Source organism: Theropithecus gelada, chromosome 5 (assembly GCF_003255815.1).
Source record: "Theropithecus gelada isolate Dixy chromosome 5, Tgel_1.0, whole genome shotgun sequence".
NCBI lineage: Eukaryota > Metazoa > Chordata > Mammalia > Primates > Cercopithecidae > Theropithecus > Theropithecus gelada.
This window is the reverse complement of record NC_037672.1, coordinates 100,085,525-100,107,417: the sequence shown is the minus strand read 5'-3', so window position 1 is coordinate 100,107,417 and position 21,893 is coordinate 100,085,525. Positions and strand designations below refer to the sequence as shown.

General features: G+C 42.0%; 1 protein-coding gene and 1 pseudogene across 3 annotated transcripts in view; one reads left to right on the top strand and one right to left on the bottom strand.

Moving 5' to 3' along the window:
* Window positions 1–13,354, top strand: part of MANBA (mannosidase beta) — a 137,643-nt gene extending 124,289 nt beyond the window's left edge. For both annotated transcript variants that reach the window (XM_025386310.1, XM_025386311.1), the window contains 4 exons: window positions 4,475–4,619; window positions 8,180–8,322; window positions 9,139–9,396; window positions 12,198–13,354. In XM_025386310.1, the coding sequence (XP_025242095.1) occupies window positions 4,475–4,619; window positions 8,180–8,322; window positions 9,139–9,396; window positions 12,198–12,422 (771 nt within the window). In that variant the 3' untranslated portion in view covers window positions 12,423–13,354. The remainder of the gene's footprint in view (window positions 1–4,474; window positions 4,620–8,179; window positions 8,323–9,138; window positions 9,397–12,197) is intronic.
* A 7,716-nt stretch (window positions 13,355–21,070) lies between these two features.
* Window positions 21,071–21,663, bottom strand: LOC112625098 (annotated as a pseudogene). The gene has a single exon (XR_003119520.1). The product of XR_003119520.1 is annotated as a 60S ribosomal protein L17 pseudogene (transcript).
* Window positions 21,664–21,893: the final 230 nt, after the last annotated feature.

Sequence of the window (21,893 nt, the reverse complement as noted above, 5' to 3'; positions counted from 1 at the left end):
GCAACAGTTTCTTAAATTTGACATGAAAGAAATTAACCAAAGGAAAAATAGACAAATTGTACATCATCAAAAACAGAAAACAAAAAAAACCTTTTGTATGGCAAAATACACTATTGAGAAAATGAAAAGATAATCCCCATAATGAAAGAAAAAAATTACAAACCATGTCTGATAGGGATCTAGCATCCAGAATATATAAAGAACTCTTAGAACCCAATAATGAAAAAGACAACCCAATTGAAAAATTGGTAAAGGCTTTGAATAAACACTTCTTTAAAGAAAATGACCAGTAAACACATGGAAAGATGCTCGACATCATTAGTTATTAGAGAAATGCAAATCAAAACCACAGTGAGATACCAGTTATATCCACTACAATATCTATAATTTTTTTAAAAAGGAAAATAATGAGTATTGGCAAGAATGTGGAGAAATTGGAACCCTCATATGTTGCTGGTGGGAATGTAAAATAGTTCAGCTGCCTTGGTAAACAGTTTGTTAATTCCTTAAAAAATTAGACATAGAGTTTGCCATATGACCCAGCAATTTCATTCTTATGTATATATACTCAAGAAAATTGACAGCATATGTTCACGCAAAAACCTGTTCACAGGTTCGTAGCAGCATTGTTCATAGTAGCCAAAAAGTGGAAATAACCTAATTTTTCAGCTGATGAATAGACAAGCAAAATGTAGCATATCCACACAATAAAATATTATTCAGAAATAAAAAGGAAGCCAGTCACAAAAGCCACATATTTTATCATTCCATTTATGTGAAATGTCCAGAATAGGCAAATCCCAGAACAGAAGAGGTAGATTAGGTGGTTTTCAGAAGCTGGGGAGAGGGGAGAATGGGGAGTGACTGCTTCCCAGTGTGGTGCTTCTTTTTGGGGTGATGAAAATATTCTGGAATTAGATAGTGGAAAGAGTTGTGCAACCATATGACTGTGCTAAAAACCGATGAATTATAACCTCTAAAATGATGAATTTTATGGTATGTGAATTATATCTTGGTTTTAAAAACAGCTTTATTGGAAGATTCTTAGTGTCAGGATAATTTTAGTAAATAAAGTATACAGATATTGAGGGAACTTAGTCACATGCATACTCCAAAGCCCAGGGGTTGGGGGTGTGTTTCTGGAAAATGTAGTCCAGCTACAACTCTGTCATTCTGGAGGATAGGGGTATGGGCTTTGGAAGACAGCTAGCAACCACCAGTGGCAGGGCTGGAATTGGGACTTAGGTCTTTGTGTCTTGATCCAATTTCTTTTCACCATACCATCTGTCTCTCATAGGAGACTCATTTCATAAGTGTAATCAATCAAGCTGCTGAGAATAGGCAATTTTTTTTCTTTTCTTTTCTTTTTTCTTTTCTCTCTCTCTTTTTTTTTTTTTTTTGAAACAGAGTCTCACTCTGTCGCCCACCCTGGAGTGCAGTGGCTTGATCTCGGCTCACTACGACCTCTGCCTGCCGGATTCAAGCGATTCTCCTGCTTCAGCCTCCCGAGTAGCTGGGACTACAGGCATGTGCCATCATGTCTAGCTAATTTTTTGTATTTTTAGTAGAGATGGAGTTTCACCGTGTTAGCCAGGCTGGTCTCCATCTCCTGACCTCGTGATCCGCCCACCTTGGCCTCCCAAAGTGCTGGGATTACAGGTGTGAGCCATTGTGCCCAACTGAATAGGCATATTTTTAAAACTGAAATACACTTGTCTGCTAACAGTGGACTGAGTAATCTAGAAAATGACTAAGCATTTATTCCTTTTATGTGTAAAGATTGCCCTTTTTAGGAAAGGATGCATGGATGTGTAAATATAGGTATGGTTTTTAAAGGGGAAGGGGAAGTTCTAGAGATTTTCCAGGGAACTAGGATTGTACAACATCCCTTTAAGAAGTTTAGTGGGCAATAGCCTTCTGCATTTTTATGAACAAAGGTGTTCATTAGCCTTGACTGGTGCCCACTGGTTTGGATAGATTCAGGTCCATGTTATTAGCATGGTACCATCTGTGTGTGGAGTGTACCGCACTGTGCCAGAGCCTGGAGCACACAAGAGTCTTGGTTATGGTCTTTCATGCTAATTTCCTGTAAGAGAGGCTACTAGACAGAACCGCTTTGTGCTCTTTTCTTTTCACTGCTAGCGAAGGTTAGGAATCCTACTTGCATTTAAAATTTTTTCAAATTTTGAAAATTCTAAGGGACTAATACATTTTACCTATTATACCAGGAAAAATGAATTATAGTGAGGAGATTAATGTTAGAATGGATATATGAAATAAATATATCTTGCAGATAATGCTGAAAATTGATATAGTTTAGAGACTGAAAACTCGGCCGGGCGCGGTGGCTCAAGCCTGTAATCCCAGCACTTTGGGAGGCCGAGACGGGCGGATCACGAGGTCAGGAGATCGAGACCATCCTGGCTAACACGGTGAAACCCCGTCTCTACTAAAAAAATACAAAAAACTAGCCGGGCGAGGTGGTGGGCGCCTGTAGTCCCAGCTACTCGGGAGGCTGAGGCAGGAGAATGGCGGGAACCCGGGAGGCGGAGCTTGCAGTGAGCTGAGATCCGGCCACAGCACTCCAGCCTGGGCGACAGAGCGAGACTCCGTCTCAAAAAAAAAAAAAATAAATAAATAGAGACTGAAAACTCAAATGTTTATAGGGGCCATGGTCATTTTGAGGTGGCACCAATGTGCTTGCTTTGTGAGATTCTTACTTTAGAACATTTTTTTCCAGCTACTGTTGCTGTGGTCCTAGTGGTCTGGTTCCTGAATGAGAAGACATTGCTTTGTCTGCTCATAGCTAGAACCATCTGTTGCCTAAATGGTCTACCTAAGTCCGCTCCAGCCCCCTTGCAATCCCTTCCTCCTTTAGTAGTCTCAGTTATCTTTTGGAAATGTAAATCTCTTCACGTCACCCTTTAGTTTAAAAGCCTTTTGTGACCTCCATTTGCCTTTAGGATGCACACCAACACCTTCAACATGCGGCCTTCCAAGGTCTGGTCCCTGTGATTCTCACCAGCTTCTCTTCCATTGCTTCCGGCTTCCTGAGATCAGGCCCTCTTGGCCTTCCTTCAGTTCTTAGCCGACCTGACATCCTCCTCCCATGGCATATTGTCCTCTCTGGAAGGTTCTGCCCTCTCTCTTTTTCCCATTCCTCTTCTTTTGGGCCAATCCTCACTCTATAGCTCAGCCCAATTGCCCCACCATATGAGCTTGTAACATCACACACCTCTCCTGCTTAGCATTGGTACTGTTTAATGATGACATGCCTTTCTGTGATTCTTTGATGAAGGCCTGTCTCCCACAAAAGCTGATAAGCCCCATAGGGTGGGCTGTTTTTTTTTTTTTTTTTCTGGGAGGGGTGCCCACCATTCTCAGTATGTAACATATCCTGCAGGTTCTTATTAAATATTTATTGACTGACCACAATTTCTTCTTGCTTCCCTTCTGGAATTTGACGGCTGTGACTCATGTAAGTCATAACCTCATCTATGACTTCCTTACTGGTCAGCCTTCCTCTATCTAAAGGTTCTACCTTTATCTGAGCTTTTTTGCTTTTATGGGAAAGTGTCTCGGCTTAGTCTTTTGGTGGCCATATGCACCATTCTTTTTCTTCCTCTGTGAAAACCCCAGCCCTACTCTAGGGCCATCTTATTCTCTGACTGAAATCTTTGCTGCTCTGACCATCTCTGGGTTCTCCTCAGTGGCCCATTCATGAGCCCCTCCTCAGCACAACTCCAGGCTAAGAGCATGTGATTCATATGTGTCAGTAACAGCAGCAATAAAAGAGACTGATTTTTCAGTGATGATGTCAATAATCAAGGGTCCTGTGTGAAGTTCTTTAGTGTCTCTTAAACAAGAGCTAAATTCATTTGTCTCGTTGCTGCAATTTACCATCTGTTCTGCTACAATGAAGGAATTCCATTCATGAGAAATCTTACATTATCAAAAATCATGACATCAAAACAGTTGTTTGACTAGAAAAAAAGAATTAGGGATTGGATAATATCAGACTCAAAATAACAATGTTATTTTTCTTATAGAATTTTTTTCTAGTAAAAGTTTTTCTTAAAAAATATCTATGAAGGTATTAGCAAAATGTATCAATGAAAATAATCTAGTTTTGAACTACATATAGCATTTGCTCTGGAATAGTAGTTTTTGTTTCTCTTTATTGCCTACACTATCATTAGCAGAGAACCTTTTACACCACCCTATTTCCACTGTCACAATAATGATACACCAAGCCTACCAGACAAACCCACTGTTACAGACAACAGCTTCTCTCATGCTAAAGGGCTAGTTACAGATCTAGTATAATGTATTCCTACTACTAATTAAATTCCCTAATTTATCCAAATTGCTCCCCCAAAAAAACCGAAAACGAAACTAAACCCTGTATTTTTCTCAGATCTAGGCAGTCTACATCAAACAGTAACATCAGTGTATGAATGTTTTCTTGAATCAGGTGATGCAGGCCCAGTGTGTCAAAACAGAAACTGAATTCTACCGCCGCAGTCGCAGTGAGATAGTGGATCAGCAAGGGCACACGATGGGGGCGCTGTATTGGCAGTTGAATGACATCTGGCAAGCTCCTTCCTGGGCTTCTCTTGGTGAGTGTTTCAGCGTTCTTTGTGTCAGTGAGAGAAAGCAACACTGTGGGGAGAGGGACTGAGAAAGCACAGAGCTAGAGGGATCAGATTAGCCCAGGCAGAACTATGACCCAAAGAGGTCATTCTTTAAAAAGCCCGCCTAGGAACTACCTCCACCCAGCTCACCTTAGTAGCCTTTCCATGAGCCTTAGGGTCAACCTCATTATGAGTTCTGTGCCGTGCAAAGTTGCAACAGCAGGCTAAGCATGGGATAGATTCCTATACAAAAGTCTCAGCCACGTGTCTTGTTATTACTGCGTAGAATTTTGAATTTATTTAAGAGGACATTCTGGGGCTAAAGAAGCGTGAACTTAAGCATCCCTTCTATTGTGTTGGAGAATTCAGTCAGGTAGAAGTTTCGTCTGGTTATGTTAAAGTTTCCCTTTCTCTGATTCACCTTTAAGGATAAATAAAGATGTTCTTTAAGGACATAGTGAAGATCTCTCTTAAGGCCATCTTTATTATGCCCTATTTAGCTCTTGGGGAAAAGATAGTAGAGGCAGAATCCCGAATGGGAAAGGTGACCAGTTGAAACAGTTCAACTAGCAACAGGTGAGATGACTGGCATGGAATCTGCAGTTTGAATTATCCTATCTATTCTGGTACATTAAAAAAAAAATTAAGGAATAATAATGAGCCTTTGCCCTTCACTAGAGGTGACTTGAAACAAAGTTCAGTTAATAATGTAAAGAATAGTTTGGGGTCATGAGGCAAGGTCACAAAGTAGGAAGGCTGGGTAAGGTGTGTTTTTTTTTTTTTTCTTTTTTCTTTCTTTCTTTCTTTCTTTTTTTTTTTTTGAGATGGAGTCTTGTTCTGTCATCGGGGCCGGAGTGCAGGGGGTGAGGCTCTTAAACTGGCTGTGAATGCAGATCAAAAGAAATTCATTCCAAACATGTTTTCATTACTGCCAGATGGGTGACTCTCACAGAGAATTGGATTGCTAATCCAGTTTCTCTGACCAAACTCTTTATCAGCACCAACCAGATAAGAGAGCATTGAATGAGAATCAGAGGTAGAATTGGGGGGAAAATCCTTCTAGGATACTGGAAAGGTAGACAAAGAGATACTGTTCAGAGACTCTTGGATACTGATCCTGCTTTCTGTCTGTAGGTGAGGTTGTGGACTTCTGAAACTGAGTTTGATTCAAGAAATGGGAGAGCCCAATTTTTGTAAATATTCCTTTAAATGATTCCATGTAGATTATTCCTGAGTTCCTCAGAAAGTATAGGTCTGTGGGAAAAAAAAAAAACCACTCAAACTCCAAGTGCTTTTTTGTTTTGTTTTGTTTTTTTGTTGAGATGGTCTCACTCAGTTGCTGAAGTGGTGCAATCATGGCTCATTGTAGCCTCCACCCCACAGGCTCAAGCCTTCCTCTCACCTCAAGCTCCTGAGTACCTGGGTCTATAGCTGCACATCACCATGCCTGGCTCAGTTTTGTATTTTTTTTCTGGAGACAGGGTTTTGCCATGTTGCCCAGGCTGGTCTTGAACACCTGGTATCAAGCGGTCTGCCTTCCTCAGCTTCCCAAAGTGTTGGGATTACAGACATAAGCCACTGCACCTGGCCTCAAAGTGCTTTTTTAATTCCCTCACTCCACGACAACAATCCACACAGAAGACTTCTGTGACCAGATGTATGGGAAACTTCCTCCACACACCAAGCAAGCAATCACTTCTGCAGTGGACACCACGCGAGTGCCCTCCAATTTAAGTCTGACGCTATCTACCTACAGATTGTATCAGATTCCATAGGTTGAGAACTCAGTTCCACAAAGCTACCTTCCCCCTTTAGATAGCAGTCACAAGTCTGAGTCTCTAGAACTTCTGACTGACCAGCTTCAAGCTGGGGTTCCCATGACCCCCGCTTTGGGTTTAATTTGCTAGAATGGCTCACAGAACTCAAGGAAACATTCTGACTGCTGTATTACAAAGGATATTTTAAAAGACACAAATAAACAGCCATATGAAGAGATACATGGGGTGAAGTTTGGAAGGGTCCTGAGTGCTGGAACTTTATCCCTGTGAGGCTGGGGTGTGCCACCCTCCAGGCATGTGGATGAGGCGTGTTCCTCTTTCTGTCAGCCTTCACGTGGTCAGCTATCTGGAAGTTCTTTGAACTCTGTCCTCTTGGGTGTTATCGGGAGACTTCATTGGACAGCCATGATTGATAACCATGTAGATATGTGATTGGACAAAGCGGGTATGATCTAATACCATTAGACTGAGTGGGGAAACATAGCAAGGCCTGCCCATTCAGCTTCTTGGCCTCTGTGTGAAGCATTTCCTTCTCCAGGGTATGAGGCAGGACACCTTCTGAATGAGTGTCTTATGACCCACAATCAGATTAGAGTCCTGCCTTGGGCTGGTGAAAGGAGGGAAGGAGAAGATCAGAGAGATAGATTCTGTTTTCTGAGGCCTGCTTTTGAGTCCTAACTTAACTCAACATTATAACAAGAGTCTGTAACAAGGGCTATAGTAGTTGTGAGCTAGGAACCTGTATTAATCTGTTCTCATGCTACTGATAAAGACATGCCTGAGACTGGTAATTTATAAAGAAAAAGAGGTTTAATGAACTCACAGTTCCACATGGCTGGGAAGGCCTCACAATCATGGCAGAAGACGAAGGAAGAGCAAAGGGACTTCTTACATGGCAGTGGGGTAAGAGAGAACTTGTGCAGGGAAACTCCTTCGTTATAAAACCATCAGGTCTTGTGAGACTTATTCATTATCACAAGAACAGCATGGGAAAGACCTGCCCCCATGGTTCAGTTACCTCCCACCAGGTCCCTCCTACAGCACATGGGAATTATGGGAGCTACAGTTCAAGATGAGATTTGGGTGGGGACACAGCCAAACTATATCTAACTGTAGAAGAAAAATTTTTTATATATATATATATATATATAGTATCACAGTAGGAAAACCCAAGTACCAGAGCTTGGCTGTTTTCTAAACCCTGGCAGGATCCTGCCTGCCTGAGGAAGATCACCAGCTCCTTGTACTTATTAGAGAAAAAGGGTATCAGGGAGAAGCTGTGACAAGTTTTCTGTATCTGCTTCTGCTCTGGGGGCCTCAAAGTCCCCGTTTAACCGCTGATTAGCCAGTAAGTCCACTCCTTATAGTGCCTGCAGGTGGGGAGGTATTTGTTATCCCTTATCACCCGAAATGGTTATACTTTAAAGCAATCAGTAGCTACCTAGAATCTATAAGTTATTATATAAGTTATTATATTACAGTCATGTACCATATAACATTTCAGTCAACAACACAGTGCATATATGATGGTGGTCCCATAAGATTATAGTACTGTATTTTCTATAGTACTGATGTTGTAGGGGTGACATGACATAATGTCCAGAGTGGCTCAGAGCCCTTCACAAACATGGGTGCCCTCCACTGTTGACTCTCCCTCACATGCTCACTCCCTTAGAACCCCGAGGAGCCACACGCAGCTGGGCCATTGGACAATGCCTCTCTGACTACTTGACCTTGCCATCTCCTGACACTCTTGATTATTTTCAGAGTATGGAGGAAAATGGAAAATGCTTCATTACTTTGCTCAGAATTTCTTTGCTCCACTGTTACCAGTAGGCTTTGAGAATGAAAACACGTTCTATATCTATGGTGTGTCAGATCTTCACTCGGACTATTCGATGACACTCACTGTAAGTTACTTGGATTGTTTTCTAAGATCGAAGGGGAGTTTTAGATGATTTCTTTAGTTGTTTGGTTACATTCTTTTGGGAAAATAAAAGAGAAATTAATTGAGAGTCAGAATACATATATTTTAGGCTAAAACCCTGCCATTTATGATGTGACCATAAGCAAAACCCTTCACATCTTGGTGATTCAATTTCTTCCTCTGTAAAATGATATGAGTCTATCTTCTTATGGGGTTTCTATGAGTAGCAAATAAAATAACTAGATGAAAGCAAATCACATACGCTATAAAGTGCCCCTCAAATGCAAGGTTATTTATAATTATGAGAGCCTGGAAATAGTCCAAACTTTATAAAAAGAAATGCTTAAAAATGGCATGTTACAGTGAAAAATCAGTAAAGCTATTCAGAATGGGCATGTGGAAAGCAAATTTGTATTTAAAAAACAAATTTCAGTAAAAAGAAAGGCTAGAAACTCAAAGTCTTAGGTGGCTATAGTTTAGAGGACACTAATAACACTGAAAATAGGTCACATTTACAGAAAAATTACAACACACCAGGTACTGTGCCTTCCATGGATTGTTTTTTAAATTCTCACAAGAGTCTGTGACATTACTGCTGTTATTTTCATTCTACATATGAAGAAATGAAGACTGAGAAAGTCATATAGCTAGCATTTTGCAGGACTTGGATTAACACTCAGGTTTCATAGTCTCTTAACCATTTCTGCTACCCTGACTTGCAGCAATTATTACTACTATTGTTCCTTAAAAACACAGCAACCAAGAATGCCTGTTTTTATTCTGTTTTATTTCTCCCCAGGTGAGAGTCCATACGTGGAGCTCCCTGGAGCCCGTGTGCTCCTGTGTGACTGAACATTTGGTGATGAAAGGAGGAGAGGCTGTCCACCTCTATGAGGAGCCAGTGTCTGAATTGCTGAGGAGATGTGGGAATTGCACACGGGAAAGCTGTGTGGTTTCCTTTTACCTTTCAGCGGACCATGAACTCCTGAGCCCGACCAACTACCACTTCCTGTCCTCACTGAAGGAGGCTGTGGGGCTCTGCAAGGCGCAGATCACTGTAAGCACAGGTCATGGCGGAGGGCAGGGAACTGTGGCCTTGTGGGGCTCTCCTGCTCTTGGGCCAGCTCCTTGCATCCTGAGATTTGCATGTCTCCCCCTTGATGCTGGGTTTCCCTGAGGCCTGGGGGAAGATTGGCCTCTTCCCACTAAAAGCAAACACCAAGTGATTTCTATTTCTAATCCAGGATTTGTCAGAGTTGCTGGTGACCACCACTCATTTGTCCCATCACTCCTCCTTAGTGGGCAGGTGCAGCGAGGGAGAGGAGGCTCGAGTCATCACCACTGCCTGCATGTCTACTAGGTTCCAGGCTCTGTTCTAGGTGCTTCACTCCCTAGTCTCTGACTTTCACCACAGCTCCAGGCATTATCATCTGCATTTTATAAGTGAGGAAGCCAGTTTAGGAGGTTAAGTGATGAGCTCGAGGTCCTGTAGCTGGGAAGCATTGGAGCCCAGCTGACGCAGTCTAATTTTAAGTAGAGTCTATTAATATTCACTCTAGTCTCTTTGATTTATTGCTTCAAAGTAGCTAAATCACCAAATCTTTTTATAATTGCCAAGATATAAAAATGGGATGATCAGGATGTGGTGTTATAAAAATTGTGCAGCTGGAGAATTTGGAAGTTGTCTAGTAGTTTGAAAACCTTTCCTTCCTTCTCCCCTACATATAGCAATTGGAAATATATGTGCGTATATATGTTTTTAAATTTTGTTATCCTATCTTCTGGACACTCGGGAAATACCTTTCTAGAAAGTTATATCTCTGTTTTTAGAAAATTTAAAATTTGTTTTACACTTTAACTTCATAGAGAAGGATTTTCTACATTTCATTTAGAAATAATCATATAAAAACACCTAATTCTTGTCTTTCATTTGAAAGAGGCCTAACAACTGCAAACATACCTTCTTTCTATAGTCACATAATAAAATCCACATTATCAAAGAAAATGACATACTCTTACATATTTTTTTTTCCAAAAAAGAAAAAAAAATTATGTACTGGATGAATTTGCAGTCTCTAAACTTATGATTTTGAAAACAAGATTGTTTTCTTTCCTGAGTTAGGCCTTCATTACCTTGAGATGGGAAATTGGGGTGGGAGAAAAGCAGGGCTCTTTCTTTGTTCTACCTCATTTTGATTTCAGTGAGGCTTGTCCTTCTTAAAGAGATAAAATGATAGTAATAATCATGTTAGTTAACGTTTATTTCGGGGTTAATATAGACTAGGCACTTGGCTTCTTTTCTCAAGGGAGATGCCAGAAACTTGTTCTCCCCCTCTCCCTGAAGCCAGGGTACAAGCTTGAACCCCAGGCTCTGCAGTCAGACATACAGAGAGGAGATTTCCAATCCCAAGAAGATAACCAGCGTGAGCATGGCACCAGCATCTCTTTCGGCCTTGGTCTTCCAGCAGCAGAAGCTGATGCTACCCTCGCAGCTTCCTGGGCAGGCTAACATGAGCCACATGGACCTTGTTCCTGTGGCTGCTTTAGGACCTTCACTGGAACAGCTGGGCGGTGTGATCTGGGAATTTGCCATCTAAATTCAAGCCTGAGTCTCTGATCCTGAAGAGCTACCCGATGCACTTTATTAAGCTTCTTTTCTGCTTCTATCAATATAGGTTTCCTTGTTTATAACTCAGAACCCTGAATGATAACATATTACACAAATATGTGAGGCTAAATTATATATAGTGAAAATGGGCCGGGCGCGGTGGCTCACGCCTGTAATCCCAGCACTTTGGGAGGCCGAAGCGGGCGGATCACGAGGTCAGGAAATCGAGACCATCCTGGCTAATACGGTGAAACCCCATCTCTATTAAAAAAATACAAAAAATTAGCCAGGCGTGGTGGTGGGCTCCTGTAGTCCCAGCTACTTTGGAGGCTGAGGCAGGAGAATGGCATGAACCCAGGAGGCAGAGCTTGCCGTGAGCCAAGATCGCTCCACTGCACTCCAGCCTGGGTGACAGAGCCAGACTCCGTCTCAAAAAGAAAAAAAAAAAAAGGCCCTTTGAAATTCTTTATGTCACACATAACATATTATGTAAGACTGAGATGTTGCATCACAAATGCACACATTAAGAAACCAGGTTGCACTCAGCTCCATGCTCACACTAAGAGACGCTTGCAAACCGCCCCCCCCCCCCCCCCCCCCCCGGGGAGCAGCGCATCCTCACTGTGGGCATATGCTATTCGACTAATTAAGTGGAATGGAGCTGACACGATTTAAATTGCACTCTCTCTTTTTGCTGCTATTTTGTGGAATTCACACATGTAAAAAAAAAAAAAACAATAATGTGACTTAACAATGCAATAAAAGAGAGAAGCTCTAATGGTAGAGCTTTTGTAAATTTCTGGCAATGGGCTTTCTAGATTTCTGGATCTTTTCAGAAGACTCGAATGTAAGCTCCACAGTTGGGCTCTGTAGCTAGGTCCAGATATATCCTTAGAAAGTCATTAAAACCACCCAGGCTCTATGTAAAAATGTTGCTCTCTTGATGATACGCTGAGAAAAACTGTAAAAGATGTAGAGCTTTGAGCTTCTTGTGAAATATTCTCCTTAATGATTGGAGACGATGTATTTCCTTGGTTTGTGATTATAATTTGGTAACTTTCCATAGCGTATAGTCATTTTCCATGTATTGTTATGTGTTTGAAACTGCACTGTAGCAGTTGTAGAACCAAAGTTGTGGGCAATGCACTCCTTATTAGGCCCACATAAATGTTTCCAGGAACTTATACAGACTGTGTCACTCTTCCCTCATCCTTCACTTCATTCATTTTTTTTTTCTTTTTCTTTTTCAGGCCATCATCTCTCAGCAAGGTGACATATTTGTTTTTGATCTGGAGACCTCAGCTGTCGCTCCCTTTGTCTGGTTGGATGTAGGCAGCATCCCAGGGAGATTTAGTGACAACGGTTTCCTCATGACTGAGAAGACACGAACTATATTATTTTACCCTTGGGAGCCTACCAGCAAGAGTGAGTTGGAGCAATCTTTTCATGTAACCTCCCTAACAGATATTTACTGAAGGAATCTAGGTTGTATTTTCAGTGGACAATGGGAATAAAGCATTTCTAAAGCACTGGCTGGAGAGGAAGGCAACAGAGACAAGGAGAGAAGCCAAGGGACATGTCTGTGTGCCGCCACCCGTCTGAGCGATTGCTCTGCAAAGAGTTGTACACTGAACACTTTCAAGGGAGGCTGTATACCCAGGCAATGTCCTGAAACAAGCCTGTGCCGGGGTGTCCTGGAATCTCTGCCAGGACTGTGTTTTTAGCCCTTCACCTTTCAGCTTTAGCAGGACCTGAACCAGTTATAACAAGATGGCCCTGCAGCTGGTTACAAGAATGTGACATGGCAGGATCTATGGAACCAAACGGAAGGTTTTGAGGTGATGTAGGTCTTTCATAGTTAGCTTTGGGGAATACTGAATACACAAATGAAGTGCTTTGTTATTATTTCAGGGGGAATGGCGATTGAAGTGCTACAACAGAGATTTCGTGGTGGTAGCCATATTGATAGACAATTTAGGAGGTTTATTGTTGCTATTTGATTACTGTTTGGGGTAGGACAATTTTTTCATTTATGGGTTTTGTTGTAAGATATTGCTTTAACAACAACTTCTTTTTTTAAAGGCTGTTAGAGTGATCTTCCTTTGAAAAATGTGCTCACCTGGAAATGAATGTCACTGAGATCACTGGAAATTTCTAGGGGTTCTGACATTGGTCATCACCCATGTGGGCTTTAGACTTGGCTAAATCCAATATGCTTTCCAATGCAAAGCCTGTGAATTGGATTTAAACTTGTTGGCCCTGGCAGCAAAATGGTGTTCCTTTTAGCTTGAGTTTAAATCATTTTATTTTTATTGGCTAATTATAAATTGCTATGGAATTGTCTTATTATACATTATTCTGTTTATAAAATTACATTGATGATAAAGCAAATGAGGCAAAATGTTAGTAAGTAGCTATTTGGGTAAAGGTATATGGGTATTTTTCTGTGCGTGTGAAATTATATGAAAATAAAAGTTACATAAATTATGTTGACAACTTGATATTTCATCTGTGGCTTATTTAACCATTCTATAAATATTCAATTTTGCCCAATACTGTGCTGGGCCCTAATTTCCATTTAGCTGTAGTTATTATTCTGCTTGGTAAACTGGGTGAGTTTGAAGAATCTAAACTAAGACATGTGAAAGGTCTTCTCTGGACACAGTCATGTAAATGGTTATAGAAAGGACCAGCAAGGAGTGTTTGGCTTTAAAACTAAGATATTATTAGTGGTTTTGGTTGAAAAATGAGAAGCATTATGTTCAGTGACTCTAAAAGTAGCTACAGACAATCCAGTCTTCTCCTTCAGTATCTAAGAGTATCTTTATTTTATATGTTCTCACACACACACACACACACACACACACACACAGCCTTATCGAGGGGACTAGGACTTAGGGCTGGGACTCCATAGAGTCTTACTTGATAAATATTATATCATGTTCTTATGACTCTTGCAAATCCCGTTTTAGCAAAGCGTTGCTGCGGGCGGGGAGGTCTGCTCTTCTTCACACCTGTTCGTGTTCTGCCAGGAGCCCTGAGAAAGGGCTTTCAAGCTGATGGGCCAGAGTATACTTTGTAGTTCATCCTTCCTAGTTCTAGAACCTGAATCAAGTTATTTAACTTCCTGTGCTCAGTTTTCTTGTGGCTAAATGGGAGTGGTAACACCCACCTTGTAAGTTTGTTTTGAAGAATAAATAAAATAATTTAGCTCAAGGACTGGGCCCCACATTGGCACATAGTGACGCTCTGTAATGGAAGCACCATCCTGGGCCTGAACTTGGTGTCCTGCAGAGGGTGAGGCTTCCAGTCACAGTCTCTAGATTCAAATCCAGGTTCTGAAGCTTCTGACTGTGTGACCTTGGGCAACAATTCAACCTTTTGAACTGTAGTTTCCACCTCTGTAAAATGGAGCTAATGATCCCTCACCTTCAAAGGTAGTTGTGAGGCCTTAACAAATAGGGTCTGGAACAAATTAAAATGCTAAGTATATGGTGATTGTACTTTTTAACATCACATTCATTATCACCCAGTTAGTACAGAAAGCAATGGTAAAAATGAAGTGAAGAGAGGCAAATGGTAAGTTCTTACAGCAAATTCTTTCTGAAAATAATACCAGAAAAGAATAATTTGTAAGGGAAGAATAAATTAAAGGACATGAATATATGCTGACACCAGCTTCTAAAAGAAAAGAAATGTGCCGTATACGTATTATTCCCATTAAGGAATAGTAATAGCCCAAACATTCTTCCACAGGTCATGTGTGGCAGTACAGTTAGCCGTTTTTTACTTTTTTCATGGATATATCTCACCATGCAGGAATACAGTCTGATGCACTTACTCTTGGCTTTGAGATTCTGATAGGGTTTTTCTGTTGGTGGTTGTATTCGTCCATTCTGGCATTGCTGTACCTGAGACTGGGCAATTTATAAGGAAACGAGGTTTAATTGGCTCACAGTTCTGCAGGTCGTACAGGAAGCATTGCACCGGGCATCTGCTTGGCTTCTGATGAAGCCTTGGACGTTTACAATCAGGGCAGAAGGTGAAGCAGGGACAAGCATGTCATATGGCGAAAGCAGGAGCAAGTGAGAGAGAGTGGGTGGGAGGTGCCACACACTTTTAAACCACCAGATCGCCTGTGAACTCAGAGCGAGAGCTCATTTATCACCAAGGGGATCTGTGCCTATGATCCAGACACCTTTCAGCAGGCCCCGCTTTCAACACTGGGGATTACATTTCAACATGACATTTGGGTGGGGTTCATATATCTAAACCATATCCTTAGCTGTGCGAATAATAGGATAAAAAGACCAGAACCAGGTCCTACTGTCATGCTCTTGCAAAGCACATTCCAGAGAGAGTGGGGTGAAGAGAGATCAGTTCCCAGGATTCTATCTTCCCTTTTCAGAACAGAGAGAACCATAAAAATCATAATTTTCTCATTCACATTCATGATAACTCTTCTTATTCTCTCTCTCTTGTTTTCCTTACTTGACTTTTCAATGTGAGACCTTTTCAAACCATGAGAAGTCACTTGGAAAATAAATAGAAAGATTTTGTTCTCTGTTGGAATGAAGGTGAACTAGAGTGCAGAAGAAATAAAGATATGTTTCCCTAACATTCCTAAAGTGACAAAGACCTGAGATAGAAAGAATATTCTCTTGGGCTACCTCTGGCTCTCAGATATGAAACTTATTTTCCAGCTTGGTAAGATTTAGGGAGACAAGCAGGTAGGTATTGTCTGTGTGAGAAATTCAAAGCATTTGAAAACATCCCCAGAGTCTGGCTTGACTGAGTGCAATCTTATTAATTCAATAAGCACATGCAATTAAAAGGGTTATGCAGAAAAGACAGTTATATTTCCAAGTGAATGGGAGAAATCTTGTTTTCTAATTGATTTATTAGAGGCATGAACCAGAGTAGCATACAAACCTTAAAATCACTGGCAAAACAGGTGTTAAGACAGGTTTATATTCTGCCCCTAGACACTGTTTAACTTAAGGATTTATTCATTCATTTATCAAGCATGTATTGCAGGCCACTCTGAGCAGGCATTGTCCTTGTCACTGGGGGTATGGCAGTGAAAAAGGCAGACAAGTCCTAGTTCTCATGGACCATCTATTGTAGGGGAAAGAGTCACTAAGCCAGTGAACGAGGCAATTCCAGCTGGTGATGAGTCCTTAAGGTTAATGTGACGGCGACAGGGGAGCAACATTAGATAAGGCACCATCTTGTTCGATACTTTAGGGAAGCTTTTTGGAAAGTTTATGGTAAAAAGTAAGTGAAAAAATTGCAGTTGAGAAATGAGTCTTTAGAAACCTTTGTTGTAATTAATACATAAGGAAAGAAAAGCACAAAATCAGCTGGTTAGCTAGCTGGGGCTCTGGATCTGTGGTCCACAAGCTGGGGGTGAACTAACCTGCCAAGACATCTTTAAGTCCTTGAATGGGGCCAGTGAATGAGCTTAGCAAAGAGAAGAGCAATGCATCACTCTTTCATGTTTTATACATATCTCTCCTTATTTCTGTAGACACGGGTTACCGAATCTTGCCGTGAAAGAAAAGTTTGCTTAACCCCTTAGGTTGGTCTCTGTCTTTAAACAAAATGTATTGCGCTCCCCCGTGTGACACATCATGCTATGCAGTGATCAAGTACACATGATTATAACAACACCTAAGTTACCTACAACTCTCAGGAAATGAGACATTCTGGCTCACGAACATTTCTGTTTGGGAGCTAGCACTCATCCCTGCCTCATCATTTAGGTGGGAACAACCCTCTTGTTCTGATTCTGTTCCTGTTACTTTTTGTTGATTTTGTGAAATTTACTGGTCCACTGCCAGTCGTCGGAGCAGACACTGTTGGCTGGCCACCTCACAGCCAGATCCTCCTCCTCTCAGCTAATAGAGGTGGCCGTGTCCAGCCTCAGAGACTGAATCATAATTTGTTATTCTAATCCTAGTCCCCTTTGCCAGTGATTGAGGTAGGGTTAGGCCCATGACACATTTCAAGAATGAATCATAAGTTGATATCTAATGTGGGGTTTCTGGGGGAGGGTTTCCCTGCCTGATAAGAGATAGACCTGAGGTGAAACTCTCTGCCGTTGGGTAAAATTGAGAAGTTACTTGAGGGCCTGGAACACTTGGAGCTGCTGCAGCCTCTTTTTGGTGACCTTAAAGAAACATTTTTGACGCGGGGTGTCAGAGATGTTTAGCTGCTAAATTAACCCTGCAACCTTCTAACTTTGGTCTTATTATAACATGGTAAAAAATAAAGGCTTAATTGTTTAATCTTGGAGTCAGGTGTTCTGATTTTACAACTCGAAGCATCCTAATTGATACAGCAGTTAAAGGTGTGGGCATTGAAATCAGACTGACTCGTGTTTCAGTCCCAGATCCACCAGTAGTAGGCTGTTCTTCACTGGATACAGGCTACTGAGCCTTTCTGTGCCTTAGTTTCTTTAAACACAGGAATAATAACAGTATCTGCCTCATAGGTAAATTGTGAGGTGTAAAGGAGATAATGCATAGACTATTGATAGCACATGATAACTATCCACCAAATGTGAGCTATTACAATTATCATTGCCTCTGTGTGAAGCCATCAGAACAAACTTAGGGAGGTGGACAGAACTGAACGTGTGCAGGCATGGGTGGTGGCAGTGAACAGCATCAGCCAGGGGAGCTGGGGGTGTCGGGGGCAGCAGTGAGCCTGGGAGAGGAGCAGGTAGGACCTGGATCCCCCCACACCCTGCCTGGTCATCCTGAAGATTTAGGTCATATTTGGCCAGCAGGTCATGGTCTAGACTATGTTTTAAAAAGTTGAATTACATGCTAACATTTAAAAAGGGAAAGATTCCATGTAAAATATTGATATATCTATCTCTGATCTTCTTGTAATGGTAGTTTTTAAAGCCCTTATTTGTTTAACCCACTTAGAGTCAGGCATTCTCATGTTATAATTAAAAGCAGCCTCGTGGATAAAGGCATGGGTCTTTGAGGTCAAACAAATCTGGGCCATGGAGAGGACAATGTGGGCACCTGGGTGTCCTATTAGCTAGGGGATGCGTCACCTACTTCCTTGTGCTGGGATGCTGCTGTGGCAATGGTACCTCTAGTGAGGAAGGCTGTTGGGGACATAATTTGCCAAAGTGGGTGAAGGAAGGGCCCCTGTTCTTTTACAATGAGCTCTCAAGCCAAAGTGGGTGACTGGCATGCTTCCCTACCCATATTTTTGGTATTGGAATGAAAAGATTTTTAACTAGTCAACTTACAAACATGAGTGACATTTTGCCTTGTCAAAGATCCAAACTGTGTGTGCGTGCATGTGCGTGTGTAAGTGTGAAGGCTGCGTGTGGTGCAAGGGCGATGGGCTCATGCTCTGATACTGAACCTCCCAGTACTGGCCTTGGACCAATCACTTAACCTCTAAGCCTCAGTTTCCTTATCTTGAAGGTGAGATTAATGGTAATAACTATCTCACAGTGAAGATTAAATAAAATAAAGATATAAATTTAGTAAATGCTGGTTTATCAATATCATTCCTCAAAGGATAAGGCTGGTGGTGGCTGGAGGGATCAAGCCTAAGAATCTTTCATTCTGCTTGCCAAAAGGAAAGAGCAACTTAAGCGTTCTGTACTAAGGGAAAATAATCATTAGGCTTCATGACCTGAGTTGAAGGAGAAGAAGTCAGGCAGAAAGCTGAAGAAATTTCTAATTCCTTTTTTTGGTAAGGTTTTTCCAATTTTACAGAAGCAATAAAATAAAATAAAATTGAGTAGCACTAGGCAAGCCAGCTGTTGGATGATTGTGCAAAGTTCTGCTTCTTCCAGCAGAGGCCTCTTGTGCGCAGGAAATGAGGCTGGTGGTGGGTGGAAGGGACTGCCCTGGGCCAGGGTGCTGGCTTCCTGGAGGCTTCCCCAGAGTATGGGGCGTCTGCTGCCTTCAGTGAGGGGAGGAGAGTCTAAGGAAACACTTGCAGGGCTGCTCCCCAAAACCCTCACCTTCTGGGCTTCAGGGAGCGGGATGCCAGTGCCCCAGAGGAATGCATGAGTGTGAAACTACCTTAAAGAAGGAAATAAAGAGAAAGAGAGAAAAGAAGGGAGGGATGAAGGGGGAAAGAGCTGGGAGAAAGAGAAAAAGAAAGAGAAAGAGACTAGGAGAGAAAGAGAAAGGAAAAAGGAAGGGAGAGAAGAAGAATGAGAGAGAAAAGGTTAGAAATGGTGAGAGAGAAAGAGAAAGTGGGGGGAGAGAGGTTGAAAGAAGGGAGAGAAAGGAAGACAGAATAAGAAAAGGAGAGAAAGGAAAGGAGAGAGAAAAGACAGAGACAGAGGGAGAGAGAAAGAGAGAAAGAGAAAGGAGGGGGTGAGAAGGAAGGGTGGAAGGAGAAAGAAGGAACCCAAAGGGCGGCTCTGTTCGCTGAGCTCTGATTTCTTTCCTGGCTCCAGGGCTAATAAAGGCTGAGCACCAGCATAGCTGGATCACAAGGTTCAGATCCACAGAGCAAATTTGTCCACTTTCTGCCTGCCTTTTGGTTACAGACAGGTCCCAGACTTAACAATGGTTCGACTTATGATTTCATGACTTTTTGACTTTATGATGGGTTTATCAGGGTATTAGGTGCACTTTCGACTTATAATTGGTTTCAGGACATAACCCCATTGTAAGTGGAGGAACATGTGTATTTCATTTCCATCCACTGTTGCTACCTTGGCAAAAGGGTGGCATATAAATGCTTTTTAATTCAAATTTACTTACTATGGATCTATGAAAACTTGGCACCAAGCCTCCTGAATAGATGATTGACAGAGGAGAAGTCAGATGAGCTATTTAAAGGCTCAGTAACAAAACAATCAGGAAAGAACCAAAACTGTGAGCTATGGGCATGATTTGGGGAAAGGAATTACATTCTGCTGATGGAGGGACCAAAATGGTCCTTGGCCCACACGTTGTGTGCATATGTTGCTCATCATTCAAGATGTGCATTTGGCTAGGCAGTAAAGGAAGGCAGGGCCAAATGGTGGCTTTGACCTTCCCAGATCAAAACGGGGATGGAGAAGAATGCTAAGGACTGCTTGCATCAATCAGGCCTGAGAGGTTCGCTCATCCATGAGCATATACACGCTTCCTGGTACACATGGTCTCCATCTATTGGGGAGGTAAAATTCCCCCTGCTACTGTGGTCGCAGGCAGCAGTGGTGGAGGGGCAGGGGCTTCAGGACCTAAAGGAAGAGAACAGGAATGTTGCTTTTGGGCAGCCCTGCTCCTGCAGCAGGACCTGTCTGTGGGATTACGATGGGTCTTTATGGGGATGTCATTTCTGGTCCCTTTGGCCTCTCTAGGCCAGGCTTTGCTTCAGCTGTGAGGCAGGATTCTGCATTAACATGGGTGGCCCATGGACAGCTTTTTGGGGGTCCTGGCTTGAATTGTTGAGGGAAGGTGAAGGGACACAAAGAAATGGCAAAAAGAGGCAAGTGGTGGAGAAAAAAAGCTTCTGGGGCCCCCAAAGCAAAAGGAATGGGGCTGGAAGGAGTGGGTAGGAGGAAGAAAGTCAGCATGGACTCAAGGCCTCTTCCTGGGCCTGTTCTTGGGGACTGGTGCCAAGCATGATGTGTGCTGAAGTTGAATTAGTTTGTTGAGGGAATGCTGGCTTCCTGCTGTTTGGCCACCCTTGGATAATACTTCAGAGCCCCCAGTTGGCAAGCTTCTTCCCTCTCCTGGGCATGACCCACCCCTTCGAAGCAGTTGTGTGTTCCATGACGCACTGCTGCAGCGTGAAGCCAAGGAGCACGGTATGTGGATTGAAGACTGAGTCCTGGCCCAGCCCTTGCTCTTTACATTAGACCAGGGACCTTCCAGCATATCAGCAACTCTGTCCTGTGGAGAATGGCAGGAATTAAAACCCCTCCCTGTTCACCTCTCAGGTTGCTATGACAGTCAGTACTTGAAAATATTTTCTAAATGAAAACATTCACATTTAAAGTTTTTATTTTTGCTAATTTTTTCAAAATTACAGAAAAAAATTATTTCAAAAGACTAAGGGAACATTAGCATTTGAATAAGGTGATAAAAAGGGATTCTGAAAATTAAAAAAAAACCCCCATGATATGAAGTTTTTCATTCAATTTTTTTTTCTTTTAATTACATTTATTTTAATGCTGAATTTACTCCCGTGCCATAAGTTTTTGTTTCTTCAGTTTCTTCTGGGATATCTTTTTCTTCTGGGCAACCTCCTCTTCTGGTTTAGGAACAATCTGTTCCTTTTCAGTAAGGATCATCTCAATGTGATAGGGAGAGCTCATGTATGGGTTAATCCGACCATGAGCTCTGTAGGTCCTTCGGCGCATCTTAGGTGCTTTGTTCCCTTGGATATGCTCGATGAGCAGAGAATCTACATCTAAACCCTTAAGTTCAGCATTACTCTTTGCGTTTTTAAGCATGTGCACAAAAATTCAGCACTCTTTTTGGGCCACCGACCTTGTGTCCAGCCCCACTGCTTAGCCTGGGCACACCTGCCAACTACACCATTGTAACGTCGGAATGGTACGCGCTGTTTCTGTAAAGTGACATCTTTCAGATACTTCATGGCTTTTCGAATATGCATACCCTTGATGGCCTGGGCAGTTTCACGAGTGTTCTTAAAGTGAACACGAAGATTGGAACCTCTTGATTTGCGTGATTTCGTGGGGTTCTCCGGGTCAAGTGAGTAGCGAACCATTTTCACAGATTACTTCAGGCCGCTTAGGGAAAGAGCTTCATTCAATTTTTTAAAGCCAAAAAATAAATTGTGCATTATTGCTTTAGGAAAAGGAAAAAGGGAACTGTGAAACAGTTTTGAAATGAAGAAAATATCTATCTCTTTTCACCAGGGAACAGACCTAATAACCTGGTTGTCTAGTATTGGGCATCAACTTATAGCCTTCCCTGACCTGATGTGCCCCCAAAATA